The 22,361-nt window shown below is 44.5% G+C and overlaps 1 protein-coding gene across 5 annotated transcripts in view; it reads left to right on the plus strand.

The window, feature by feature from the left end:
• LOC139414729 (NME/NM23 family member 7) overlaps positions 1 to 22,361 on the plus strand; it is a 123,499-nt gene that overhangs the window by 54,765 nt on the left and 46,373 nt on the right. For all 5 annotated transcript variants that reach the window (XM_071162629.1, XM_071162547.1, XM_071162461.1 and 2 more), the window contains exon 8: positions 14,286 to 14,350. In XM_071162629.1, the coding sequence (XP_071018730.1) occupies positions 14,286 to 14,350 (65 nt within the window). The remainder of the gene's footprint in view (positions 1 to 14,285; positions 14,351 to 22,361) is intronic.

A 22,361-nucleotide genomic window follows, 5' to 3' on the forward strand; every position in this document is an offset into this window, starting at 1 on the left:
ATTAGTGGAGTAGAGCAGCCTTTCATCAGGTTGTTATTAGTAGAGTAGCAGGGCAGCCTTTCATCAGGTTGTTATTAGTAGAGTAGCAGGGCAGCCTTTCATCAGGTTGTTATTAGTAGAGTAGCAGGGCAGCCTTTCATGAGGTTGTTATTATTAGAGTAGCAGAGCAGCCTTTCATCAGGTTGTTATTAGTGGAGTAGAGCAGCCTTTCATCAGGTTGTTATTAGTAGAGTAGCAGGGCAGCCTTTCATCAGGTTGTTATTAGTAGAGTAGCAGGGCAGCCTTTCATCAGGTTGTTATTAGTAGAGTAGCAGGGCAGCCTTTCATGAGGTTGTTATTATTAGAGTAGCAGGGCAGCCTTTCATCAGGTTGTTATTAGTAGAGTAGCAGGGCAGCCTTTCATCAGGTTGTTATTAGTAAAGCAGCAGAGCAGCCTTTCGTCAGGTTGTTAGTAGTAGAGTAGAGTAGCCTTTCATGAGGTTGTTATTAGTAGAGTAGAGTAGCAGGGCAGCCTTTCATCAGGTTGTTATTAGTAGAGTAGAGCAGCCTTTCATCAGGTTGTTATTAGTAGAGTAGCAGGGCAGCCTTTCATCAGGTTGTTATTAGTGGAGTAGAGCAGCCTTTCATCAGGTTGTTATTAGTAGAGTAGAGCAGCCTTTTATCAGGTTGTTATTAGTGGAGTAGAGCAGCCTTTCATCAGGTTGTTATTAGTAGAGTAGAGCAGCCTTTCATGAGGTTGTTATTAGTGGAGTGGAGTAGAGTAGCAGGGCAGCCTTTCATCAGGTTGTTATTAGTGGAGTAGAGCAGCCTTTTATCAGGTTGTTATTAGTGGAGTAGAGCAGCCTTTCATCAGGTTGTTATTAGTAGAGTAGAGCAGCCTTTCATCAGGTTGTTATTAGTGGAGTAGAGCAGCCTTTCATCAGGTTGTTATTAGTGGAGTAGAGCAGCCTTTCATCAGGTTGTTATTAGTGGAGTAGAGTAGCCTTTCATCAGGTTGTTATTAGTGGAGTAGAGCAGCCTTTCATCAGGTTGTTATTAGTGGAGTAGAGTAGCAGGGCAGCCTTTCATCAGGTTGTTATTAGTGGAGTAGAGTAGCCTTTCATCAGGTTGTTATTAGTAGAGTAGCAGAGCAGCCTTTCATCAGGTTGTTATTAGTAGAGTAGCAGAGCAGCCTTTCATCAGGTTGTTATTAGTAGAGTTGCAGGGCAGCCTTTCATCAGGTTGTTATTAGTAGAGCAGAGCAGCCTTTCATCAGGTTGTTATTAGTGGAGTAGAGCAGCCTTTCATCAGGTTGTTATTAGTGGTGTAGAGCAGCCTTTCATCAGGTTGTTATTAGTGGAGTAGAGTAGCCTTTCATGAGGTTGTCAGTAGTAGAGTAGAGCTGCAGGGAAGCCTTTCATCAGGTTGTTATTAGTAGAGTAGAGCAGAGTAGCAGAGCAGCCTTTCATCAGGTTGTTATTAGTAGAGTAGCAGATCAGCCTTTCATCAGGTTGTTATTAGTGGAGTAGAGTAGAGCAGAGTAGCAGAGCAGCCTTTCATGAGGTTGTTATTATTAGAGTAGAAGGGCAGCCTTTCATGAGGTTGTTATTATTAGTAGCAGGGCAGCCTTTCATCAGGTTGTTATTATTAGAGTAGAAGGGCAGCCTTTCATGAGGTTGTTATTATTAGAGTAGCAGGGCAGCCTTTCATCAGGTTGTTATTAGTAGAGTAGAGCAGCCTTTCATCAGGTTGTTATTAGTAGAGTAGCAGGGCAGCCTTTCATCAGGTTGTTATTAGTGGAGTAGAGCAGCCTTTCATCAGGTTGTTATTAGTAGAGTAGAGCAGCCTTTTATCAGGTTGTTATTAGTGGAGTAGAGCAGCCTTTCATCAGGTTGTTATTAGTAGAGTAGAGCAGCCTTTCATGAGGTTGTTATTAGTGGAGTGGAGTAGAGTAGCAGGGCAGCCTTTCATCAGGTTGTTATTAGTGGAGTAGAGCAGCCTTTTATCAGGTTGTTATTAGTGGAGTAGAGCAGCCTTTCATCAGGTTGTTATTAGTAGAGTAGAGCAGCCTTTCATCAGGTTGTTATTAGTGGAGTAGAGCAGCCTTTCATCAGGTTGTTATTAGTGGAGTAGAGCAGCCTTTCATCAGGTTGTTATTAGTGGAGTAGAGTAGCCTTTCATCAGGTTGTTATTAGTGGAGTAGAGCAGCCTTTCATCAGGTTGTTATTAGTGGAGTAGAGTAGCAGGGCAGCCTTTCATCAGGTTGTTATTAGTGGAGTAGAGTAGCCTTTCATCAGGTTGTTATTAGTAGAGTAGCAGAGCAGCCTTTCATCAGGTTGTTATTAGTAGAGTAGCAGAGCAGCCTTTCATCAGGTTGTTATTAGTAGAGTTGCAGGGCAGCCTTTCATCAGGTTGTTATTAGTAGAGCAGAGCAGCCTTTCATCAGGTTGTTATTAGTGGAGTAGAGCAGCCTTTCATCAGGTTGTTATTAGTGGTGTAGAGCAGCCTTTCATCAGGTTGTTATTAGTGGAGTAGAGTAGCCTTTCATGAGGTTGTCAGTAGTAGAGTAGAGCTGCAGGGAAGCCTTTCATCAGGTTGTTATTAGTAGAGTAGAGCAGAGTAGCAGAGCAGCCTTTCATCAGGTTGTTATTAGTAGAGTAGCAGATCAGCCTTTCATCAGGTTGTTATTAGTGGAGTAGAGTAGAGCAGAGTAGCAGAGCAGCCTTTCATGAGGTTGTTATTATTAGAGTAGAAGGGCAGCCTTTCATGAGGTTGTTATTATTAGTAGCAGGGCAGCCTTTCATCAGGTTGTTATTATTAGAGTAGAAGGGCAGCCTTTCATGAGGTTGTTATTATTAGAGTAGCAGGGCAGCCTTTCATCAGGTTGTTATTAGTAGAGTAGCAGGGCAGCCTTTCATCAGGTTGTTATTAGTAGAGTAGCAGGGCAGCCTTTCATCAGGTTGTTATTAGTGGAGTAGAGCAGCCTTTCATCAGGTTGTTATTAGTGGAGTAGAGCATCCTTTCATCAGGTTGTTATTAGTGGAGTAGAGCAGCCTTTCATCAGGTTGTTATTAGTGGAGTAGAGTAGCAGGGCAGCCTTTCATCAGGTTGTTATAAGTGGAGTAGAGCAGCCTTTCATCAGGCTGTTATTAGTAGAGTAGAGTAGCCTTTCATCAGGTTGTTATTATTGGAGTAGAGCAGCCTTTCATCAGGCTGTTATTAGTGGAGTAGAGCAGCCTTTCATCAGGTTGTTATTAGTGGAGTAGAGCAGCCTTTCATCAGGTTGTTATTAGTGGAGTAGAGCAGCCTTTCATGAGGTTGTTATTAGTGGAGTAGAGTAGCCTTTCATCAGGTTGTTATTAGTGGAGTAGAGCAGCCTTTCATCAGGTTGTTATTAGTGGAATAGAGTAGCAGAGCAGCCTTTCATCAGGTTGTTATTAGTGGAGTAGAGCAGCCTTTCATCAGGTTGTTATTAGTGGAGTAGAGCAGCCTTTCATCAGGTTGTTATTAGTAGAGTAGAGCAGCCTTTCATCAGGCTGTTATTAGTGGAGTAGAGTAGCAGGGCAGCCTTTCATCAGGTTGTTATTAGTGGAGTAGAGCAGCCTTTCATCAGGTTGTTATTAGTGGAGTAGAGTAGCAGGGCAGCCTTTCATCAGGTTGTTATTATTAGAGTAGCAGGGCAGCCTTTTATCAGGTTGTTATTAGTAGAGTAGAGCAGCATTTCATCAGGTTGTTATTAGTGGAGTAGAGTAGAGCAGAGTAGCAGGGCAGCCTTTCATCAGGTTGTTATTAGTTGAGTAGTAGAGCAGCATTTCATCAGGTTGTTATTAGTGGAGTAGAGTAGAGCAGAGTAGCAGGGCAGCCTTTCATCAGGTTGTTATTAGTGGAGTAGAGCAGCCTTTCATCAGGTTGTTATTAGTGGAGTAGAGCAGCCTTTCATCAGGTTGTTATTAGTAGAGTAGAGCAGCCTTTCATCAGGTTGTTATTAGTGGAGTAGCAGGGCAGCCTTTCATCAGGTTGTTATTAGTGGAGTAGAGCAGCCTTTCATCAGGTTGTTATTAGTGGAGTAGAGCAGCCTTTCATCAGGTTGTTATTAGTGGAGTAGAGCAGCCTTTCATCAGGTTGTTATTAGTGGAGTAGCAGGGCAGCCTTTCATCAGGTTGTTATTAGTGGAGTAGAGCAGCCTTTCATCAGGTTGTTATTAGTGGAGTAGAGCAGCCTTTCATCAGGTTGTTATTAGTGGAGTAGAGCAGCCTTTCATCAGGTTGTTATTAGTGGAGTAGCTGGGCAGCCTTTCATCAGGTTGTTATTAGTAGCTCTAGGTTCTAGTCTAAGATCACTATCAGGGAAGGTGAATTACTTTATCACTGTGTCTCTAATATTCCTCACAGGAATTGAACAAGTGGATTAGCTAATAGAGTCTCTGGATTTTCTAGTTTCTTTTATTCAGGTAGCAGAAGAATAGACATGGTGGAGAGAGACAGGGGCTTGTTTAGGTAGGAGATAACACCGTGAACAAAGGGACCTTACAGTTCCACTGTACTGGATAAGGCAGCCTGCCAGAGATACAACACTTCTTTAACCTATCCTCGCACCATTGCCTCCTTGAACAAAGTCCACATGATTACTGGAACACCATGCAGAGACAGACCACACCTTGGCTCGAAGTCCGGACTCAGAGGGCGCATCCCAAATGGGAACCTATTCCCTATGTAGTGCACTACTTTTGACCGGGGCCCATAGGGTTCTGGTAAAAAAAAAAAGTAGTGTACTAAATAGGGAATATTGTTCCATTTCAGATGCATCCAGAGTAGTAAGTCATCCAGTCTAGTCTTGAATTGTTCAGTCAATGGAACACAGGGCGTGTCTCTTGTTTGTATTTTATAAGGCCTCAGCAGCCAATTATAAAGATCAGTGGCTAGTTACAGTACAAAAAAAATAATTTGACCAGGTTCCCATGAAGCAATTGTAATCGACAGTCCACCACAACATAACCTAGAGTTTTTTTGGGGGGGGATTTGCAAAGTGTAGTCAGTGTTTGATTTCAATGTGTATTAGAAACACAGTTTTTACATCATCCTGGGGGAATGTTGTCCAAGGTTGCAACAGTAACCAAGGGGGGCAGGGCTTTGTGAAGGGTCCGTTTAGGGGAGGCTAGCTTCATCTGTCTACAATCTTCAACCAATGGGAGGTGATTCGTGACAAAAAATTTGTGCTCAGTCATGACTGGAATAGAGAAACATCTGTTGCTAGGCACCCAGAACCTGATCTCCTAGCAACAGTGCCAGTTGGGATCGGGGGACTGTGGAGGTGGGAAGGGAGATGATGTGAGGACAGCCTGTTCTGTTGGAGGCAGACAGGTGGTGTGCTGCTCGGGGAGAGAGAGCTCAGAGGACAAGGTGTAATAACCCTGATAACCGAGGCGTGACCAGCCAGCCGTGTGTCTTTCGCCAGCCGCTACAGCCAACAGAGAAATAGGTTTTGAAATGGCACCTGTCTGTCGTCACCGTGTGCTCAGCTCTTACTGTTTCCTATCAGGTTGTTTAGTAATATGTTGCAAGTGTAAAGACCAAACAACTGTGCTTCATGCAGAAAATCCTGTCCAGATATTACATTGTATCTGCTGCTATTCAATGACTAATTGGATGAAGGACTCCAGATTGTCCAGATATTACATTGTATGTGCTGCTATTCGATGACTAATTGGATGTAGGAATCCAGATTGTCCAGATATTACATTGTATGCGCTGCTATTCAATGACTAATTGGATGAAGGACTCCAGATTGTCCAGATATTACATTGTATGCGCTGCTATTCAATGACTAATTGGATGTAGGAATCCAGATTGTCCAGATATTACATTGTATCTGCTGCTATTCAATGACTAATTGGATGAAGGACTCAGATTGTCCAGATATTACATTGTATGTGCTGCTATTCAATGACTAATTGGATGTAGGAATCCAGATTGTCCAGATATTACATTGTATGTGCTGCTATTCAATGACTAATTGGATGAAGGAATCCAGATTGTCCAGATATTACATTGTATGTGCTGCTATTCAATGACTAATTGGATGAAGGACTCAGATTGTCCAGATATTACATTGTATCTGCTGCTATTCAATGACTAATTGGATGAAGGAATCCAGATTGTCCAGATATTACATTGTATCTGCTGCTATTCAATGACTAATTGGATGAAGGACTCCAGATTGTCCAGATATTACATTGTATCTGCTGCTATTCAATGACTAATTGGATGAAGGACTCCAGATTGTCCAGATATTACATTGTATGTGCTGCTATTCAATGACTAATTGGATGTAGGAATCCAGATTGTCCAGATATTACATTGTATCTGCTGCTATTCAATGACTAATTGGATGTAGGACTCCAGATTGTCCAGATATTACATTGTATGTGCTGCTATTCAATGACTAATTGGATGTAGGAATCCAGATTGTCCAGATATTACATTGTATGCGCTGCTATTCAATGACTAATTGGATGAAGGACTTAGATTGTCCAGCCAGATATTACATTGTATGTGCTGCTATTCAATGACTAATTGGATGTAGGAATCCAGATTGTCCAGATATTACATTGTATCTGCTGCTATTCAATGACTAATTGGATGAAGGACTCCAGATTGTCCAGATATTACATTGTATGTGCTGCTATTCAATGACTAATTGGATGAAGGACTCCAGATTGTCCAGATATTACATTGTATGTGCTGCTATTCAATGACTAATTGGATGAAGGACTCAGATTGTCCAGCCAGATATTACATTGTATGTGCTGCTATTCAATGACTAATTGGATGAAGGACTCCAGATTGTCCAGACATTACATTGTATGTGCTGCTATTCAATGACTAATTGGATGAAGGACTCCAGATTGTCCAGATATTACATTGTATGTGCTGCTATTCAATGACTAATTGGATGAAGGACTCCAGATTGTCCAGATATTACATTGTATGTGCTGCTATTCAATGACTAATTGGATGAAGGACTCCAGATTGTCCAGATATTACATTGTATGCGCTGCTATTCAATGACTAATTGGATGAAGGAATCCAGATTGTCCAGATATTACATTGTATGTGCTGCTATTCAATGACTAATTGGATGAAGGACTCCAGATTGTCCAGATATTACATTGTATGTGCTGCTATTCAATGACTAATTGGATGAAGGACTCCAGATTGTCCAGATATTACATTGTATCTGCTACTATTCAATGACTAATTGGATGAAGGAATCCAGATTGTCCAGATATTACATTGTATCTGCTGCTATTCAATGACTAATTGGATGAAGGACTCCAGATTGTCCAGATATTACATTGTATCTGCTGCTATTCAATGACTAATTGGATGAAGGAATCCAGATTGTCCAGATATTACATTGTATGTGCTGCTATTCAATGACTAATTGGATGAAGGACTCAGATTGTCCAGACAGATATTACATTGTATGTGCTGCTATTCAATGACTAATTGGATGTAGGAATCCAGATTGTCCAGATATTACATTGTATCTGCTGCTATTCAATGACTAATTGGATGAAGGACTCAGATTGTCCAGATATTACATTGTATGTGCTGCTATTCAATGACTAATTGGATGTAGGAATCCAGATTGTCCAGATATTACATTGTATGCGCTGCTATTCAATGACTAATTGGATGAAGGACTCAGATTGTCCAGCCAGATATTACATTGTATGTGCTGCTATTCAATGACTAATTGGATGTAGGAATCCAGATTGTCCAGATATTACATTGTATCTGCTGCTATTCAATGACTAATTGGATGAAGGACTCAGATTGTCCAGATATTACATTGTATCTGCTGCTATTCAATGACTAATTGGATGTAGGAATCCAGATTGTCCAGATATTACATTGTATGCGCTGCTATTCAATGACTAATTGGATGAAGGACTCAGATTGTCCAGCCAGATATTACATTGTATGTGCTGCTATTCAATGACTAATTGGATGTAGGAATCCAGATTGTCCAGATATTACATTGTATGTGCTGCTATTCAATGACTAATTGGATGAAGGACTCCAGATTGTCCAGATATTACATTGTATGTGCTGCTATTCAATGACTAATTGGATGAAGGAATCCAGATTGTCCAGATATTACATTGTATGCGCTGCTATTCAATGACTAATTGGATGAAGGACTCAGATTGTCCAGATATTACATTGTATGTGCTGCTATTCAATGACTAATTGGATGAAGGACTCCAGATTGTCCAGATATTACATTGTATGTGCTGCTATTCAATGACTAATTGGATGAAGGACTCCAGATTGTCCAGATATTACATTGTATGTGCTGCTATTCAATGACTAATTGGATGAAGGAATCCAGATTGTCCAGATATTACATTGTATGTGCTGCTATTCAATGACTAATTGGATGAAGGAATCCAGATTGTCCAGATATTACATTGTATGTGCTGCTATTCAATGACTAATTGGATGTAGGAATCCAGATTGTCCAGATATTACATTGTATCTGCTGCTATTCAATGACTAATTGGATGAAGGACTCAGATTGTCCAGATATTACATTGTATGTGCTGCTATTCAATGACTAATTGGATGTAGGAATCCAGATTGTCCAGATATTACATTGTATCTGCTGCTATTCAATGACTATTTTTTTATTTTATCTTTATTTAACTAGGCAAGTCAGTTAAGAACAAATTCTTATTTTCAATGACGGCCTAGGAACAGTGGGTTAACTGCCTGTTCAGGGGCAGAACGACAGATTTGTACCTTGTCAGCTCGGGGATTCGAACTTGCAACCTTTCGGTTACTAGTCCAACGCTCTATTATTGAAGTAGATAATGAACAGTAAACATTATACTCACAGAAGTTCCAAAAGAATAAAGACATTTCAAATGCCATATGTCTATATGAAACTGTATGTTTTGTTTATTCCATGTGTAACTCTGTGTTGTTGTATGTGTCAAATTGCTACGCTTTATCTTGGCCAGGTCGCAGTTGTAAATGAGAACTTGTTCTCAACTAGCCTACCTGGTTAAATAAAGGTGTTCTCAACTAGCCTACCTGGTTAAATGAAGGTGTTCTCAACTAGCCTACCTGGTTAAATAAAGGTGTTCTCAACTAGCCTACCTGGTTAAATAAAGGTGTTCTCAACTAGCCTACCTGGTTAAATAAAGGTGTTCTCAACTAGCCTACCTGGTTAAATAAAGGTGTTCTCAACTAGCCTACCTGGTTAAATAAAGGTGTTCTCAACTAGCCTACCTGGTTAAATGAAGGTGTTCTCAACTAGCCTACTGCAGATGTTAATGCGAGTGTAGCGAAATGCTTGTGCTTCTAGTTCCGACAATGCAGTAATAACCAACGAGTAATCTAACCTAACAATTTCACAACAACTACCTTCTACACACAAGTAGAGTACAGTATATACATATGAGATGAGTAATGTAGGGTATGTAAACATTATATAAAGTAGCATTGTTTAAAGTGACTAGTGATACATGTATTACATAAAGATGCAGTAGATGGTATAGAGTACAGTATATACATATGAGATGAGTCATGTAGGGTATGTAAACATTATATTAAGTAGCATTGTTTAAAGTGACTAGTGATACATTTATTTCATCCAGTTTTTTATTATTAAGTGGCTAGAGATTTGAGTCAGTGTGTTGGCAGCAGGCACTCAATGTTAGTGATAGCTGTTTAACAGTCTGATGGCCTTGAGATAGAAGCTGTTTTTCAGTCTCTCGGTCCCTGCTTTGATGCACCTGTACTGACCTCGCCTTCTGGATGATAGCGGGGTGAACAGGCAGTGGCTCGGGTGGTTGTTGTCCTTGTTGATCTTTATGGCCTTCCTGTGACATCGGGTGGTGTAGGTGTCCTGGAGGGCAGGTAGTTTGCCCCCGGTGATGTGTTGTGCAGACCTCACTACCCTCTGGAGAGCCTCACTACCCTCTGGAGTGTTTTCGGTGACAAGACAAATTTCTTCAGCCTCCTGAGGTTGAAGAGGCGCTGCTGCGCCTTCTTCACGATGCTGTCTGTGTGGGTGGACCAATTCAGTTTGTCCGTGATGTGTTCGTCGAGGAACTTAACTTACTACCTTCTCCACTACTGACCCGTCGATGTGGAAGGGGGGGTGCTTTCTCTGCTGTTTCCTGAAGTCCACGATCATCTCCTTTGTTTTGTTGACGTTGAGTGTGAGGTTCTTTTCCTGACACCACACTCCGAGGGCCCTCACATCCTCCCTGTAGGCCGTCTTGTCGTTGTTGGTAATCAAGCCTACCATTGTTGTGTCGTCCGCAAACTTGATGATTGAGTTGGAGGCATGTATGAGAACGCACCCTTGTGGGTCCCCGGTGTTGAGGATCAGCGGGGTGGAGATGTTGTTTCCTACCTCACCAACTTGGGGTGGCTCGTCAGAAAGTCCAGGACCCAGTTGCACGAGCTTAATGATGAGTTTGGTGGTGTTGAATGCTGAGCTGTAGTCATTGAACAGCATTCTCACATAGGTATTCTTCTTGTCCAGATGGGATAGGGCAGTGTGCAGTGTGATGGCATCGTTGGACCTATTTGGGGCTGTATGCAAACTGAAGTGGGTCTAGGGTGGCCGGTAAGGTGGAGGTGAAATGATTCTTGACTAGTCTCTCAAAGCACTTGATGATGACAGAAGTGAGTGCTACGGGGCAATTAGTAGTTTTTATTTATTTATTTAACAGTCTTTTTATTTTATTTTTTTTCACCTTTATTTAACCAGGTAGGTGAGTTGAGAACACCTTTATTTAACCAGGTAGACTAGTTGAGAACACCTTTATTTAACCAGGTAGGTGAGTTGGGAACACCTTTATTTAACCAGGTAGGTGAGTTGAGAACACCTTTATTTAACCAGGTAGGTGAGTTGAGAACACCTTTATTTAACCAGGTAGGTGAGTTGAGAACAAGTTCTCATTTACAACTGTGACCTGGCCAAGATAAAGCAAAGCAGTGCGACACAAACCACAACACAGAGTTACACATGGAGTAAACAAACATACAGTCAATAATACAGTAGAAAAAGTCTATATACAGTGTGTGTAAATGAGGTAAGATAAGGGAGGTAAGGCAATAAATAGGCCATAGTAGCGAAATTATTACAATTTAGCAATTAAAAACTGGAGTGACAGATGTGCAGAAGATGAATGTGCAAGTAGAGAAACTGGGGTGCAAAGGAGCAAAAAAATAAATAACAGTATGGTGATGAGGTAGTTGGGTGGGCTATTTACAGATGGGCTATTTACAGATGTACAGGTGCAGTGATCTGTGAGCTGCTCTTGACAGCTGGTGCTTAAAATTAGTGAGGGGTGCAAAGAAGAAAAATAAATAACAGTATGGGGATGAAGTAGCTGGATGGGATATTTACAGATGGCCCAGTGAAATATACCTGCTGGAGCGCTGCTGCTATGGTGACCAGTGAGCTGAGATAAGGCTTTACCTAGCAAAGACTTATGGATGACCTGGAGCCAGTGGGTTTGGTGGCGAATATGAAGCGAGGGCCAGCCAACGAGAGCATACAGGTAGCAGTGGTGGGTAGTGTATAGGGCTTTGGTGACAAAACGGATGGCAATGTGATAGACTGCATCCAATTTGCTGCGTAGAGTGTTGGAGGCTATTTTGTAAATGACATCGCTGAAGTCAAGGATCGGTAGGATAGTCAGTTTTACGAGGGTATGTTTGGCAGCATGAGTGAAGGATGCTGTGTTGCAAAATAGGAAGGCGATTCTAGATTTAATTTTGGATTGGAGATGATTGTGAGTCTGGAAGGAGAATTTACAATCCAACCAGAAACCTAGGTATTTGTCGTTGTCCACATATTCTAAGTCAGAACCGTCCAGAGTAGTGATGCTGGACGGGCGGGCAGGTATGGGCAGCGATCGGTTGAAGAACATGCATTTAGTTTTACTTGCATTTAAGAGCAGTTGGAGGCCACAGAAGGAGTGTTGTATGGCATTGAAGCTCGACTGGAGGTTTGTTAACACAGCGTCCAAAGAAGGGCCAGGAGTATACAGAATGGTGTCGTCTGCGTAGAGGTGGATCAGAGAATCACCAGCAGCAAGAGCGACATCATTGATGTATGCAGAGAAGAGAGTCGACCCGAGAATTGAACCCTGTGGCACCTCCATAGAGACTGCCAGAGGTCTGGACAACAGGCCCTCCGATTTGACACACTGAACTCTGTCAGAGAAGTAGTTGGTGAACCAGGCGAGGCAGTCATTTGAGAAGGTTGTTGAGTCTGCCGATAAGAATGTGGTGATTGACAGAGTCGAAAGCCTTGGCCAGGTCGATGAAGACAGCTGCACAGTAATGTCTCTTATCGATGGCGGTTATGATATCGTTTAGGACCTTGAGTGTGGCTGAGGTGCACCAATGACCAGCTCGGAAACCAGATTGCAAAGCAGAGAAGGTACGGTGGGATTGGAAATGGTCGGTGATCTGTTTGTTAACTTGGCTTTCAAAGACCTTAGAAAGGCAGGGTAGGATAGATATGTCTGTAGCAGTTTGGGTCTAGAGATTGGTAATCAACAGATTGGTAGCAGGGGTTGCAACAATGGCGGCGGATAATTTTAGAAAGAGAGGGTCCAGATTGTCTAGCCCAGCTGATTTGTACGGGTCCAGGTTTTGCAGCTCTTTCAGAACATCTGCTATCTGGATTTGGGTGAAGGAGAAGCTGGGAAGGCTTGGGCAAGTGGGGGGTGCGGAGCTGTTGGCCGGGGTTGTGGTAGCCAGTAGGAAGGCATGGCCAGCTGTAGAGAAATGCTTATTGAAATTTTCGATTATCATGGATTTATCGGTGGTGACCGTGTTCCTAGCCTCAGTGCAGTGGGCAGCTGGGAGGAGGTGCTCTTGTTCTCCATGGACTTTACAGTGTCCCAGAACTTTTTGGAGTTAGAGCTACAGGATGCATGTTTCTGTTTGAAAAGCTGGCCTTTGCTTTCCTGACTGACTGCGTGTATTGGTTCCTGACTTCCCTGAACAGTTGCATATCGCGGGGACTATTCGATGCTACTGCAGTCCGCCACAGGATGTTTTTGTGCTGGTCGAGGGCAGTCAGGTCTGGAGTGAACCAAGAGCTACATCTATTCCTGGTTATACATCTTTTGAATGGGGCAGGCTTATTTAAGATGGTAAGGAAATTACTTTTAAAGAACGACCAGGCATCCTCGACTGACGGGATGAGGTCAATATCCTTTCCAGGATACCCGGGCCAGGTCGATTAGAAAGGCCTGCTCGCAGAAGTGTTTTAGGGAGCGTTTGACAGTGGGTGGTTGTTTGTTCGCAGACCCATAGAGGATGAAGGCAATGAGGCAGTGATCGCTGAGATCTTGATTGAAAACAGCATAAGTGTATTTGGAGGGCGAATTAGTTAGGATGACATCTGAGGGTGCCCGTGTTTACTGATTTGGGGTTTTACCTGGTAGGTTCATTGATAATTTGTGTGAGATTGAGGGCATCAAGCTTAGATTGTAGGACTGCTGGGCTGTTAAGCATATCCCAGTTTAGGTAACCTAACAGTACGAACTCTGAAGATAGATGGGGGGCAATCAATTCACATATGGTGTCCAGGGCAGCCCCATACAATATTTAAAGTCAGAGGGGTATTCAGGTCATCCCCATAAGAGTTAACAGGCATAAGGTCATCTGCAACTTTTTGTCCAGTGAGCTGAGAATTTGCCCAAGTCCATTGGCCAATCATGGTGAGAGCAGAGCAGACTGAGCATTCAACAGACCTCCCCACCTTATAGGGATGGGCAACTCCAGTCCTCGGGGACCAGAGAGGGCTCATTATTTTCCCCCATCCCTAGCAAACACAGCTGATTTGAAACTCATTGCATTTTGTGGCCTGTTGATTATTGGAGATCTGTTAGCTGGGGTCTGGATTCAGGACAATAGGCAGATGGGTCACAACCCCGGTTTTTGGAAGGGCTGTCTGATAACTGAAGCTTTAATGTTGAAGAGGGTCTGTCCGTATCCTACTGTCAGTCTACCGTCTGACTAGTGGACCTTCCCCTGACAGAGCTGTCCTGAACACATCCAGGACCATATCTGCTTTCCATTCTGAGCCTGTTACGAGCCTGTTATGTCATGAACTTCCTCTCTCTCTCTCTGTCTCTCTCTCTCTGTCTCTCTGTTTCTCTCTCTCTCTCTCTCTCTCTCTCTCTCTCTCTCTCTGTCTCTCTGTCTCTCTCTCTCTCTGTCTCTCTGTCTCTCTCTCTCTCTGTCTCTCTCTCTCTACAGCCCTGACAGGAAAGATCCTCCACTCCATCTCAGCAGCAGGTTTTGAGATCTCAGCCCTGCAGATGGTAAGTAGCCTACATAGTCAGTCATCATAGTCAAATCTGTGCCGTGCCACAGGGACCCACGGGTGGTGATGATGATGATGGCGTTAACCTGTTTAGACCCACGGGTGATGATGATGGCGTCAACCTGTTTAGACCCACGGGTGGTGATGATGGTGTTAACCTGTTTAGACCCACGGGTGGTGGTGATGATGGTGTCAACCTGTTTAGACCCACGGGTGGTGATGATGGTGGTAACCTGTTTAGACCCACGGGTGGTGGTGATGATGGTGTTAACCTGTTTTGACCCACGGGTGATGATGATGCCGTTATCTTCTTTGGGATAGGGGGCAACATTTTCACTTTTGGATGAAAAGCATGCCCAGAGTAAACTGCCTCCTCCTCAGTCCCAGATGCTAATATAGTATTATTAGTATTGGATAGAAAACACTCTGAAGTTTCTAAAATGGTTTGAATGATGTCTGTGAGTATAACAGAACTCATATGGCAGGCAAAAACCTGAGAAAAAATCCAAACAGGAAGTGGGAAATCTGTGGTTTGTAGTTTTTGAACTCAGCCCTATCGAATACACAGTGGGATATGGGTCAAGTTGCACTTCCTAAGGCTTCCACTGATGTCAACCATCTTTAGAACGTTGTTTCAGGCTTCTACTGTGAAGTGGGACCGGATGAGAGCTCCTTGAGTCAGTGGTCTGGCAGAGAGCCAGGTCCTGGTCACTCGCATTTCACATGATAGCGACCTGCGTTCCAATGCTTTTCTACAGACAATGGAATTCTCCGGTTGGAACATTATTGAAAATTTTTGATAAAAACATCCTAAATATTCTGTACTTAGTTTGACAAGTTTCTTCGACCTGTAATATAACTTTTTGAACTTTTTGTCCGACTGGACCTGAACGCGCGTTTGGATTTGTTTACCAAACTCCCTAACAAAAGAAGCTGTTTGGACATAAATGGACATAAATGATGGACATTATCGAACAAAACAAGCATTTATTGTGGAACTGCAATTCCTGGGAGTGCATTCTGATGAAGATCATCAAAGGTAAGTGAATATTTATAATGCTATTTCTGACTAATGTTGACTGCGCAACATGGCGGATATTTATTTTGGCTGGTTTGGGCTCTGAGCGCCGTTCTCAGATTTAGAAAAAGCATAATCTGACACAGCGTTTGCATTAAGAGAAGTGTATCTAAAGTTCCATGCATAACACTTGAATTTTCAACAACATTTATAATGAGTATTTCTGTGAATTCATGTGGCTCTCTGCACAATCGTCACATGTTTTAGAACTACTGAACGTAACGCGCCAATGTAAAATTAGATTTTTTTATATAAATATGCACTTTATCGAATAAAACATACATGAATTGTGTAACATGAAGTCCTATGAGTGTCATCTGATGAAGATCATCAAAGGTTAGTGATTCATTTTATCTCTATTTGTGCTTTTTGTGACTCCTCTCTTTGGCTGGAAAAATGGCTGGGTTGGTGGTGACCTAACATAATCGTTTGTGGCGCTTTCGCTGTAAAGCATTTTTGAAATCAGACACTGTGGCTGGATTAACGAGAATGTTATCTTTAAAATGGTGCCTAATACTTCTTTGTTTGAGAAATTTGATTTATGAGATTTCTGTTGATTTGTATTTGGCGCCCTGCAATTTCATTGGCTGTTGGCGAGGGGTTCCCAGACAGATTAACCTGTTTAGATCTACGGGTGGTGATGATGATGGTGTTAACCTGTTTAGACCCACGGGTGATGGTGATGGCATTAACCTGTTTAGATACACGGGTGATGATTATGGTGTTAACCTGTTTTGACCCACGGGTGATGATGATGATGATGGCGTTAACCTGTTTAGACCCACGGGTGATGATGATGATGGCGTTAACCTGTTTAGACCCACGGGTGATGATGATGATGATGATGATGGCGTTAACCTGTTTAGACCCACGGGTGATGATGATGGCGTTAACCTGTTTTGACCCACGGGTGATGATGATGGCGTTAACCTGTTTAGACCCACGGGTGATGATGATGATGATGATGGCATTAACCTGTTTAGACCCACGGGTGGTGATGATGATGATGGCGTTAACCTGTTTAGACCCACACCGTACATTCACTGCTGAAATGACCTTTCATAGCTCTGCCAGAGGCTGCCCTCACCTCTCTGTTCTTCTGGAAGGGGTCTCTGCCAGGCTGCCCTCACCTCTCTGTTCTTCTGGAAGGGGTCTCTGCCAGGCTGCCCTCACCTCTCTGTTCTTCTGGAAGGGGTCTCTGCCAGGCTGCCCTCACCTCTCTGTTCTTCTGGAAGGGGTCTCTGCCAGAGGCTGCCCTCACCTCTCTGTTCTTCTGGAAGGGGTCTCTGCCAGAGGCTGCCCTCTCCTCTCTGTTCTTCTGGAAGGGGTCTCGGACAGAGGCTGCCCTCACCTCTCTGTTCTTCTGGAAGGGGTCTCTGCCAGAGGCTGCCCTCACCTCTCTGTTCTTCTGGAAGGGGTCTATGCCAGGCTGTCCTCTCCTCTCTGTTCTTCTGGAAGGGGTCTCTGCCAGGCTGCCCTCACCTCTCTGTTCTTCTGGAAGGGGTCTCTGCCAGGCTGCCCTCACCTCTCTGTTCTTCTGGAAGGGGTCTCTGCCAGAGGCTGCCCTCGCCTCTCTGTGCTTCTTGAAGGGGTCTCTGCCAGGCTGCCCTCACCTCTCTGTTCTTCTGGAAGGGGTCTCTGCCAGGCTGCCCTCACCTCTCTGTTCTTCTGGAAGGGGTCTCTGCCAGGCTGCCCTCGCCTCTGTTCTTCTGGAAGGGGTCTCTGCCAGGCTGCCCTCGCCTCTCTGTTCTTCTGGAAGGGGTCCCGGCCCTGTGCATCCCAATTACTTTAATTTGTGTAGCACATTTAATTGCAGAGAAATCTCAAAGAAGAACAAAATAACAAACAAAGAATACAAAAATAATCAAGACAGTTTAAATGACAGGGACATGGTAGTTAGAGAGTGATGGACAGTGTTGACCCTGGGGCAGGCAGGGGCACAGTAGGGAGGGAGTGATGGACAGTGTTGACCCTGGGGCAGGCAGGGGCACAGTAGGGAGAGAGTGATGGACAGTGTCGGCCCTGGGGCACAGTAGGGAGAGAGTGATGGACAGTGTTGACCCTGGGGCAGGCAGGGGCACAGTAGGGAGAGAGTGATGGACAGTGTCGGCCCTGGGGCAGGCAGGGGCACAGTAGGGAGAGAGTGATGGACAGTGTCGGCCCTGGGGCAGGCAGGGGCTCAGTCCAAGATGGCGTAGCAGTAGGACGTGTTGTCGTGTCGTGTCCCTTGTATATATCGTTTGTTTTCGTTTTTTTTTCTTCACATATCTTTAAAACTTTTTGCTGAACCTCAACTTCTTCTAAATACTCTCCTGCAACCCGCCTCACCCAACGTAGCTATTTTTCCTAAAGTATTTATATTTACTTCGGATCTGGAACCCCTCAACTGAAGCTAGCCAACTAACTACCAGCTTCAGCAAAACATTGCTAGCGGTCTTCAGCTAACCGGTCATCAGCTAACCTTTAGCTCGGAAAGCTCTCGCCAGTTCGAACAACGCGACTCTAACCAGAGCATAACGGACCTATTTATTATTTTATTTTTATTTTTCATCCCCGGATTCCCATCGCAAACGGAACATTTTGAGCTCCTGGGCTACAATATCCAGACCCACGACCGGTCCATCGATGTCACCGCATGAAGAGGAATAAACAGACTCCCCCCATCGCGACGTCCCCAAAGGCTAACTCTCTAGCCCTTGCTATCTCCTTGCTTGCAAATTCGGCCTGCTAACTGCTAGCTTGTTTAGCCCGGTCCGCTAACTGCTACCGTGTTTAGCACCGTCTACTAACTGTTAGCTTGTTAGCACAGGCCTGCTAACCGTCTGAATCGCCGCGTCCCAAACACTCACTGAACCCATATTTACTTTCTATCCCTTTTCGATTTTTAATTTGTTTATACCTTCCGGTAACCTGCCTCACCCAATGTGATACGGAACCGCTATTATCTTTACATTTTTAGAACACACTCAAGAACCTCCAGAAGCTAACCAGCTAACTGGCTACAAGCTATTTAGTCATTGTTAGTTTTCTAACCTGGATAACACTCGCCAGTCCAGCTTCCCTGCCCCATCCACCGCTGCCCCTTGGACACTGATCACTTGGCTACATAGCTGATGCATGCTGGACTGTCCATTAATCACGGTAATCCATTCTGCTTGTTTATGTTTTATCTGTCGGCCCCAGCCGCACTTAGGCTCTGTGTGTAGTTAATCCGACCCTCTCTGCCTAATCAATCGTCATTCTACCTGCTGTTGTTGTGCTAGCTGATTAGCTGTTGTTGTCTCACCTACTGTTTTAGCTAGCTCTCCCAATTCAACACCTGTGATTACTGTATGCCTCGCTGTATGTCTCTCTCAAATGTAAATATGCCTTGTATACTGTTGTGCAGGTTAGTTATCATTGTTTTAGTTTACAATGGAGCCCCTAGTTCCACTCTTTATACCCCTGATACCTCCTTTGTCCCACCCCCCACACATGCGGTGACCTCACCCATTACAACCAGCATGTCCAGAGATACAACCTCTCTCATCATCACCCAGTGCCTGGGCTTACCTCCGCTGTACCCGCACCCCACCATACCCCTGTTTGCGCATTATGCCCTGAATATATTCTACCATGCCCAGAAACCTGCTCCTCTTATTCTCTGTCCCCAACGCCCTAGGCGACCAGTTTTGATAGCCTTCAGCCGCACCCTCATACTACTCCTTCTCTGTTCCGCGGGTGATGTGGAGGTAAACCCAGGCCCTGCATGTCCCCAGGCACCCTCATTTGTTGACTTCTGTGATCGAAAAAGCCTTGGTTTCATGCATGTCAACATCAGAAGCCTCCTCCCTAAGTTTGTCTTACTCACTGCTCTAGCACACTCTGCTAACCCTGATGTCCTTGCCGTGTCTGAATCCTGGCTCAGGAAGGCCACCAAAAATTCTGAGATTTCCATACCCAACTATAACATCTTCCGTCAAGATAGAACTGCCAAAGGGGGAGGAGTTGCAGTCTACTGCAGAGATAGCCTGCAAAGTAATGTCATACTTTCCAGGTCCATACCCAAACAGTTCGAACTACTAATTTTGAAAATTACTCTCTCCAGAAATAAGTCTCTCACTGTTGCCGCCTGCTACCGACCCCCCTCAGCTCCCAGCTGTGCCCTGGACACCATTTGTGAATTGATCGCCCCCCATCTAGCTTCAGAGTTTGTTCTTTTAGGTGACCTAAACTGGGATATGCTTAACACCCCGGCAGTCCTACAATCTAAGCTAGATGCCCTCAATCTCACTCAAATCATCAAGGAACCCACCAGGTACAACCCTAACTCTGTAAACAAGGGCACCCTCATTGACGTCATCCTGACCAACTGGCCCTCCAAATACACCTCCGCTGTCTTCAACCAGGATCTCAGCGATCACTGCCTCATTGCCTGTATCCGCTACGGAGCCGCAGTCAAACGACCACCCCTCATCACTGTCAAACGCTCCCTAAAACACTTCTGTGAGCAGGCCTTTCTAATCGACCTGGCCCGGGTATCCTGGAAGGACATTGACCTCATCCCGTCAGTTGAGGATGCCTGGTCTTTCTTTAAAAGTAACTTCCTCACCATTTTAGATAAGCATGCTCCGTTCAAATAATGCAGAACTAAGAACAGATACAGCCCCTGGTTCACTCCAGACCTGACTGCCCTTGACCAGCACAAAAACATCCTGTGGCGGACTGCACTAACACCGAATAGTCCCTGCGATATGCAACAGTTCAGGGAAGTCAGGAACCAATACACACAGTCAGTCAGGAAAGCTAAAGCCAACTTCTTCAGGCAGAAGTTTGCATCCTGTAGCTCCAACTCCAAAAAGTTCTGGGACACTGTGAAGTCCATGGAGAACAAGAGCACCTCCTCCCAGCTGCCCACTGCACTGAGGCTAGGTAACACGGTCACCACCGATAAATCCATGATTATCGAAAACTTCAACAAGCATTTCTCAACGGCTGGCCATGCCTTCCGCCTGGCTACTCCAACCTCGGCCAACAGCTCCCCCCCCCTCGCAGCTACTCGCCCAAGCCTCTCCAGGTTCTCCTTTACCCAAATCCAGATAGCAGATGTTCTGAAAGAGCTGCAAAACCTGGACCCGTACAAATCAGCTGGGCTTGACAATCTGGACCCTCTATTCCTGAAACTATCCGCCGCCATTGTCGCAACCCCTATTACCAGCCTGTTCAACCTCTCTTTCATATCGTCTGAGATCCCCAAGGATTGGAAAGCTGCCGCAGTCATCCCCCTCTTCAAAGGGGGCGACACCCTGGACCCAAACTGTTACAGACCTATATCCATCCTGCCCTGCCTATCTAAGGTCTTCGAAAGCCAAGTCAACAAACAGGTCACTGACCATCTTGAATCCCACCGTACCTTCTCCGCTGTGCAATCTGGTTTCCGAGCCGGTCACGGGTGTACCTCAGCCACGCTCAAGGTACTAAACGATATCATAACCGCCATCGATAAAAGACAGTACTGTGCAGCCGTCTTCATAGACCTTGCCAAGGCTTTCGACTCTGTCAATCACCGTATTCTTATCGGCAGACTCAGTAGCCTCGGTTTTTCGGATGACTGCCTTGCCTGGTTCACCAATTACTTTGCAGACAGAGTTCAGTGTGTCAAATCGGAGGGCATGCTGTCCGGTCCTCTGGCAGTCTCTATGGGGGTGCCACAGGGTTCAATTCTCGGGCCGACTCTTTTCTCTGTATATATCAATGATGTTTCTCATGCTGCGGGCGATTCCCTGATCCACCTCTACGCAGACGACACCATTCTATATACTTCTGGCCCGTCCTTGGACACTGTGCTATCTAACCTCCAAACGAGCTTCAATGCCATACAGCACTCCTTCCGTGGCCTCCAACTGCTCTTAAACGCTAGTAAAACCAAATGCATGCTTTTCAACCGTTCGCTGCCTGCACCCGCACGCCTGACCAGCATCACCACCCTGGATGGTTCCGACCTTGAATATGTGGACATCTATAAGTACCTAGGTGTCTGGCTAGACTCTAAACTCTCCTTCCAGACCCATATCAAACATCTCCAATCGAAAATCAAATCAAGAGTCGGCTTTCTATTCCGCAACAAAGCCTCCTTCACTCACGCCGCCAAACTTACCCTAGTAAAACTGACTATCCTACCGATCCTCGACTTTGGCGATGTCATCTACAAAATTGCTTCCAACACTCTACTCAGCAAACTGGATGCAGTTTATCACAGTGCCATCCGTTTTGTCACTAAAGCACCTTATACCACCCACCACTGCGACTTGTATGCTCTAGTCGGCTGGCCCTCGCTACATATTCGTCGCCAGACCCACTGGCTCCAGGTCATCTACAAGTCCATGCTAGGTAAAGCTCCGCCTTATCTCAGTTCACTGGTTACGATGGCAACACCCATCCGTAGCACGCGCTCCAGCAGGTGTATCTCACTGATCATCCCTAAAGCCAACACCTCATTTGGCCGCCTTTCGTTCCAGTTCTCTGCTGCCTGTGACTGGAACGAATTGCAAAAATCGCTGAAGTTGGAGACTTTTATCTCCCTCACCAACTTCAAACATCTGCTATCTGAGCAGCTAACCGATCGCTGCAGCTGTACATAGTCTATTGGTAAATAGCCCACCCATTTTCACCTACCTCATCCCCATACTGTTTTTATTTATTTATTTTTCTGCTCTTTTGCACACCAATATCTCTACCTGTACATAACCATCTGATCATTTATCACTCCAGTGTTAATCTGCATAATTGTAATTATTTGCCTACCTTCTCATGCCTTTTGCACACAATGTATATATAGACTCCCCTTTTTCTACTGTGTTATTGACTTGTTAATTGTTTACTCCATGTGTAACTCTGTGTTGTCTGTTCACACTGCTATGCCTTATCTTGGCCAGGTCGCAGTTGTAAATGA

This window comes from Oncorhynchus clarkii, chromosome 1, assembly GCF_045791955.1.
Source record: "Oncorhynchus clarkii lewisi isolate Uvic-CL-2024 chromosome 1, UVic_Ocla_1.0, whole genome shotgun sequence".
In the NCBI taxonomy this organism is placed as follows: Eukaryota; Metazoa; Chordata; class Actinopteri; order Salmoniformes; family Salmonidae; genus Oncorhynchus; species Oncorhynchus clarkii.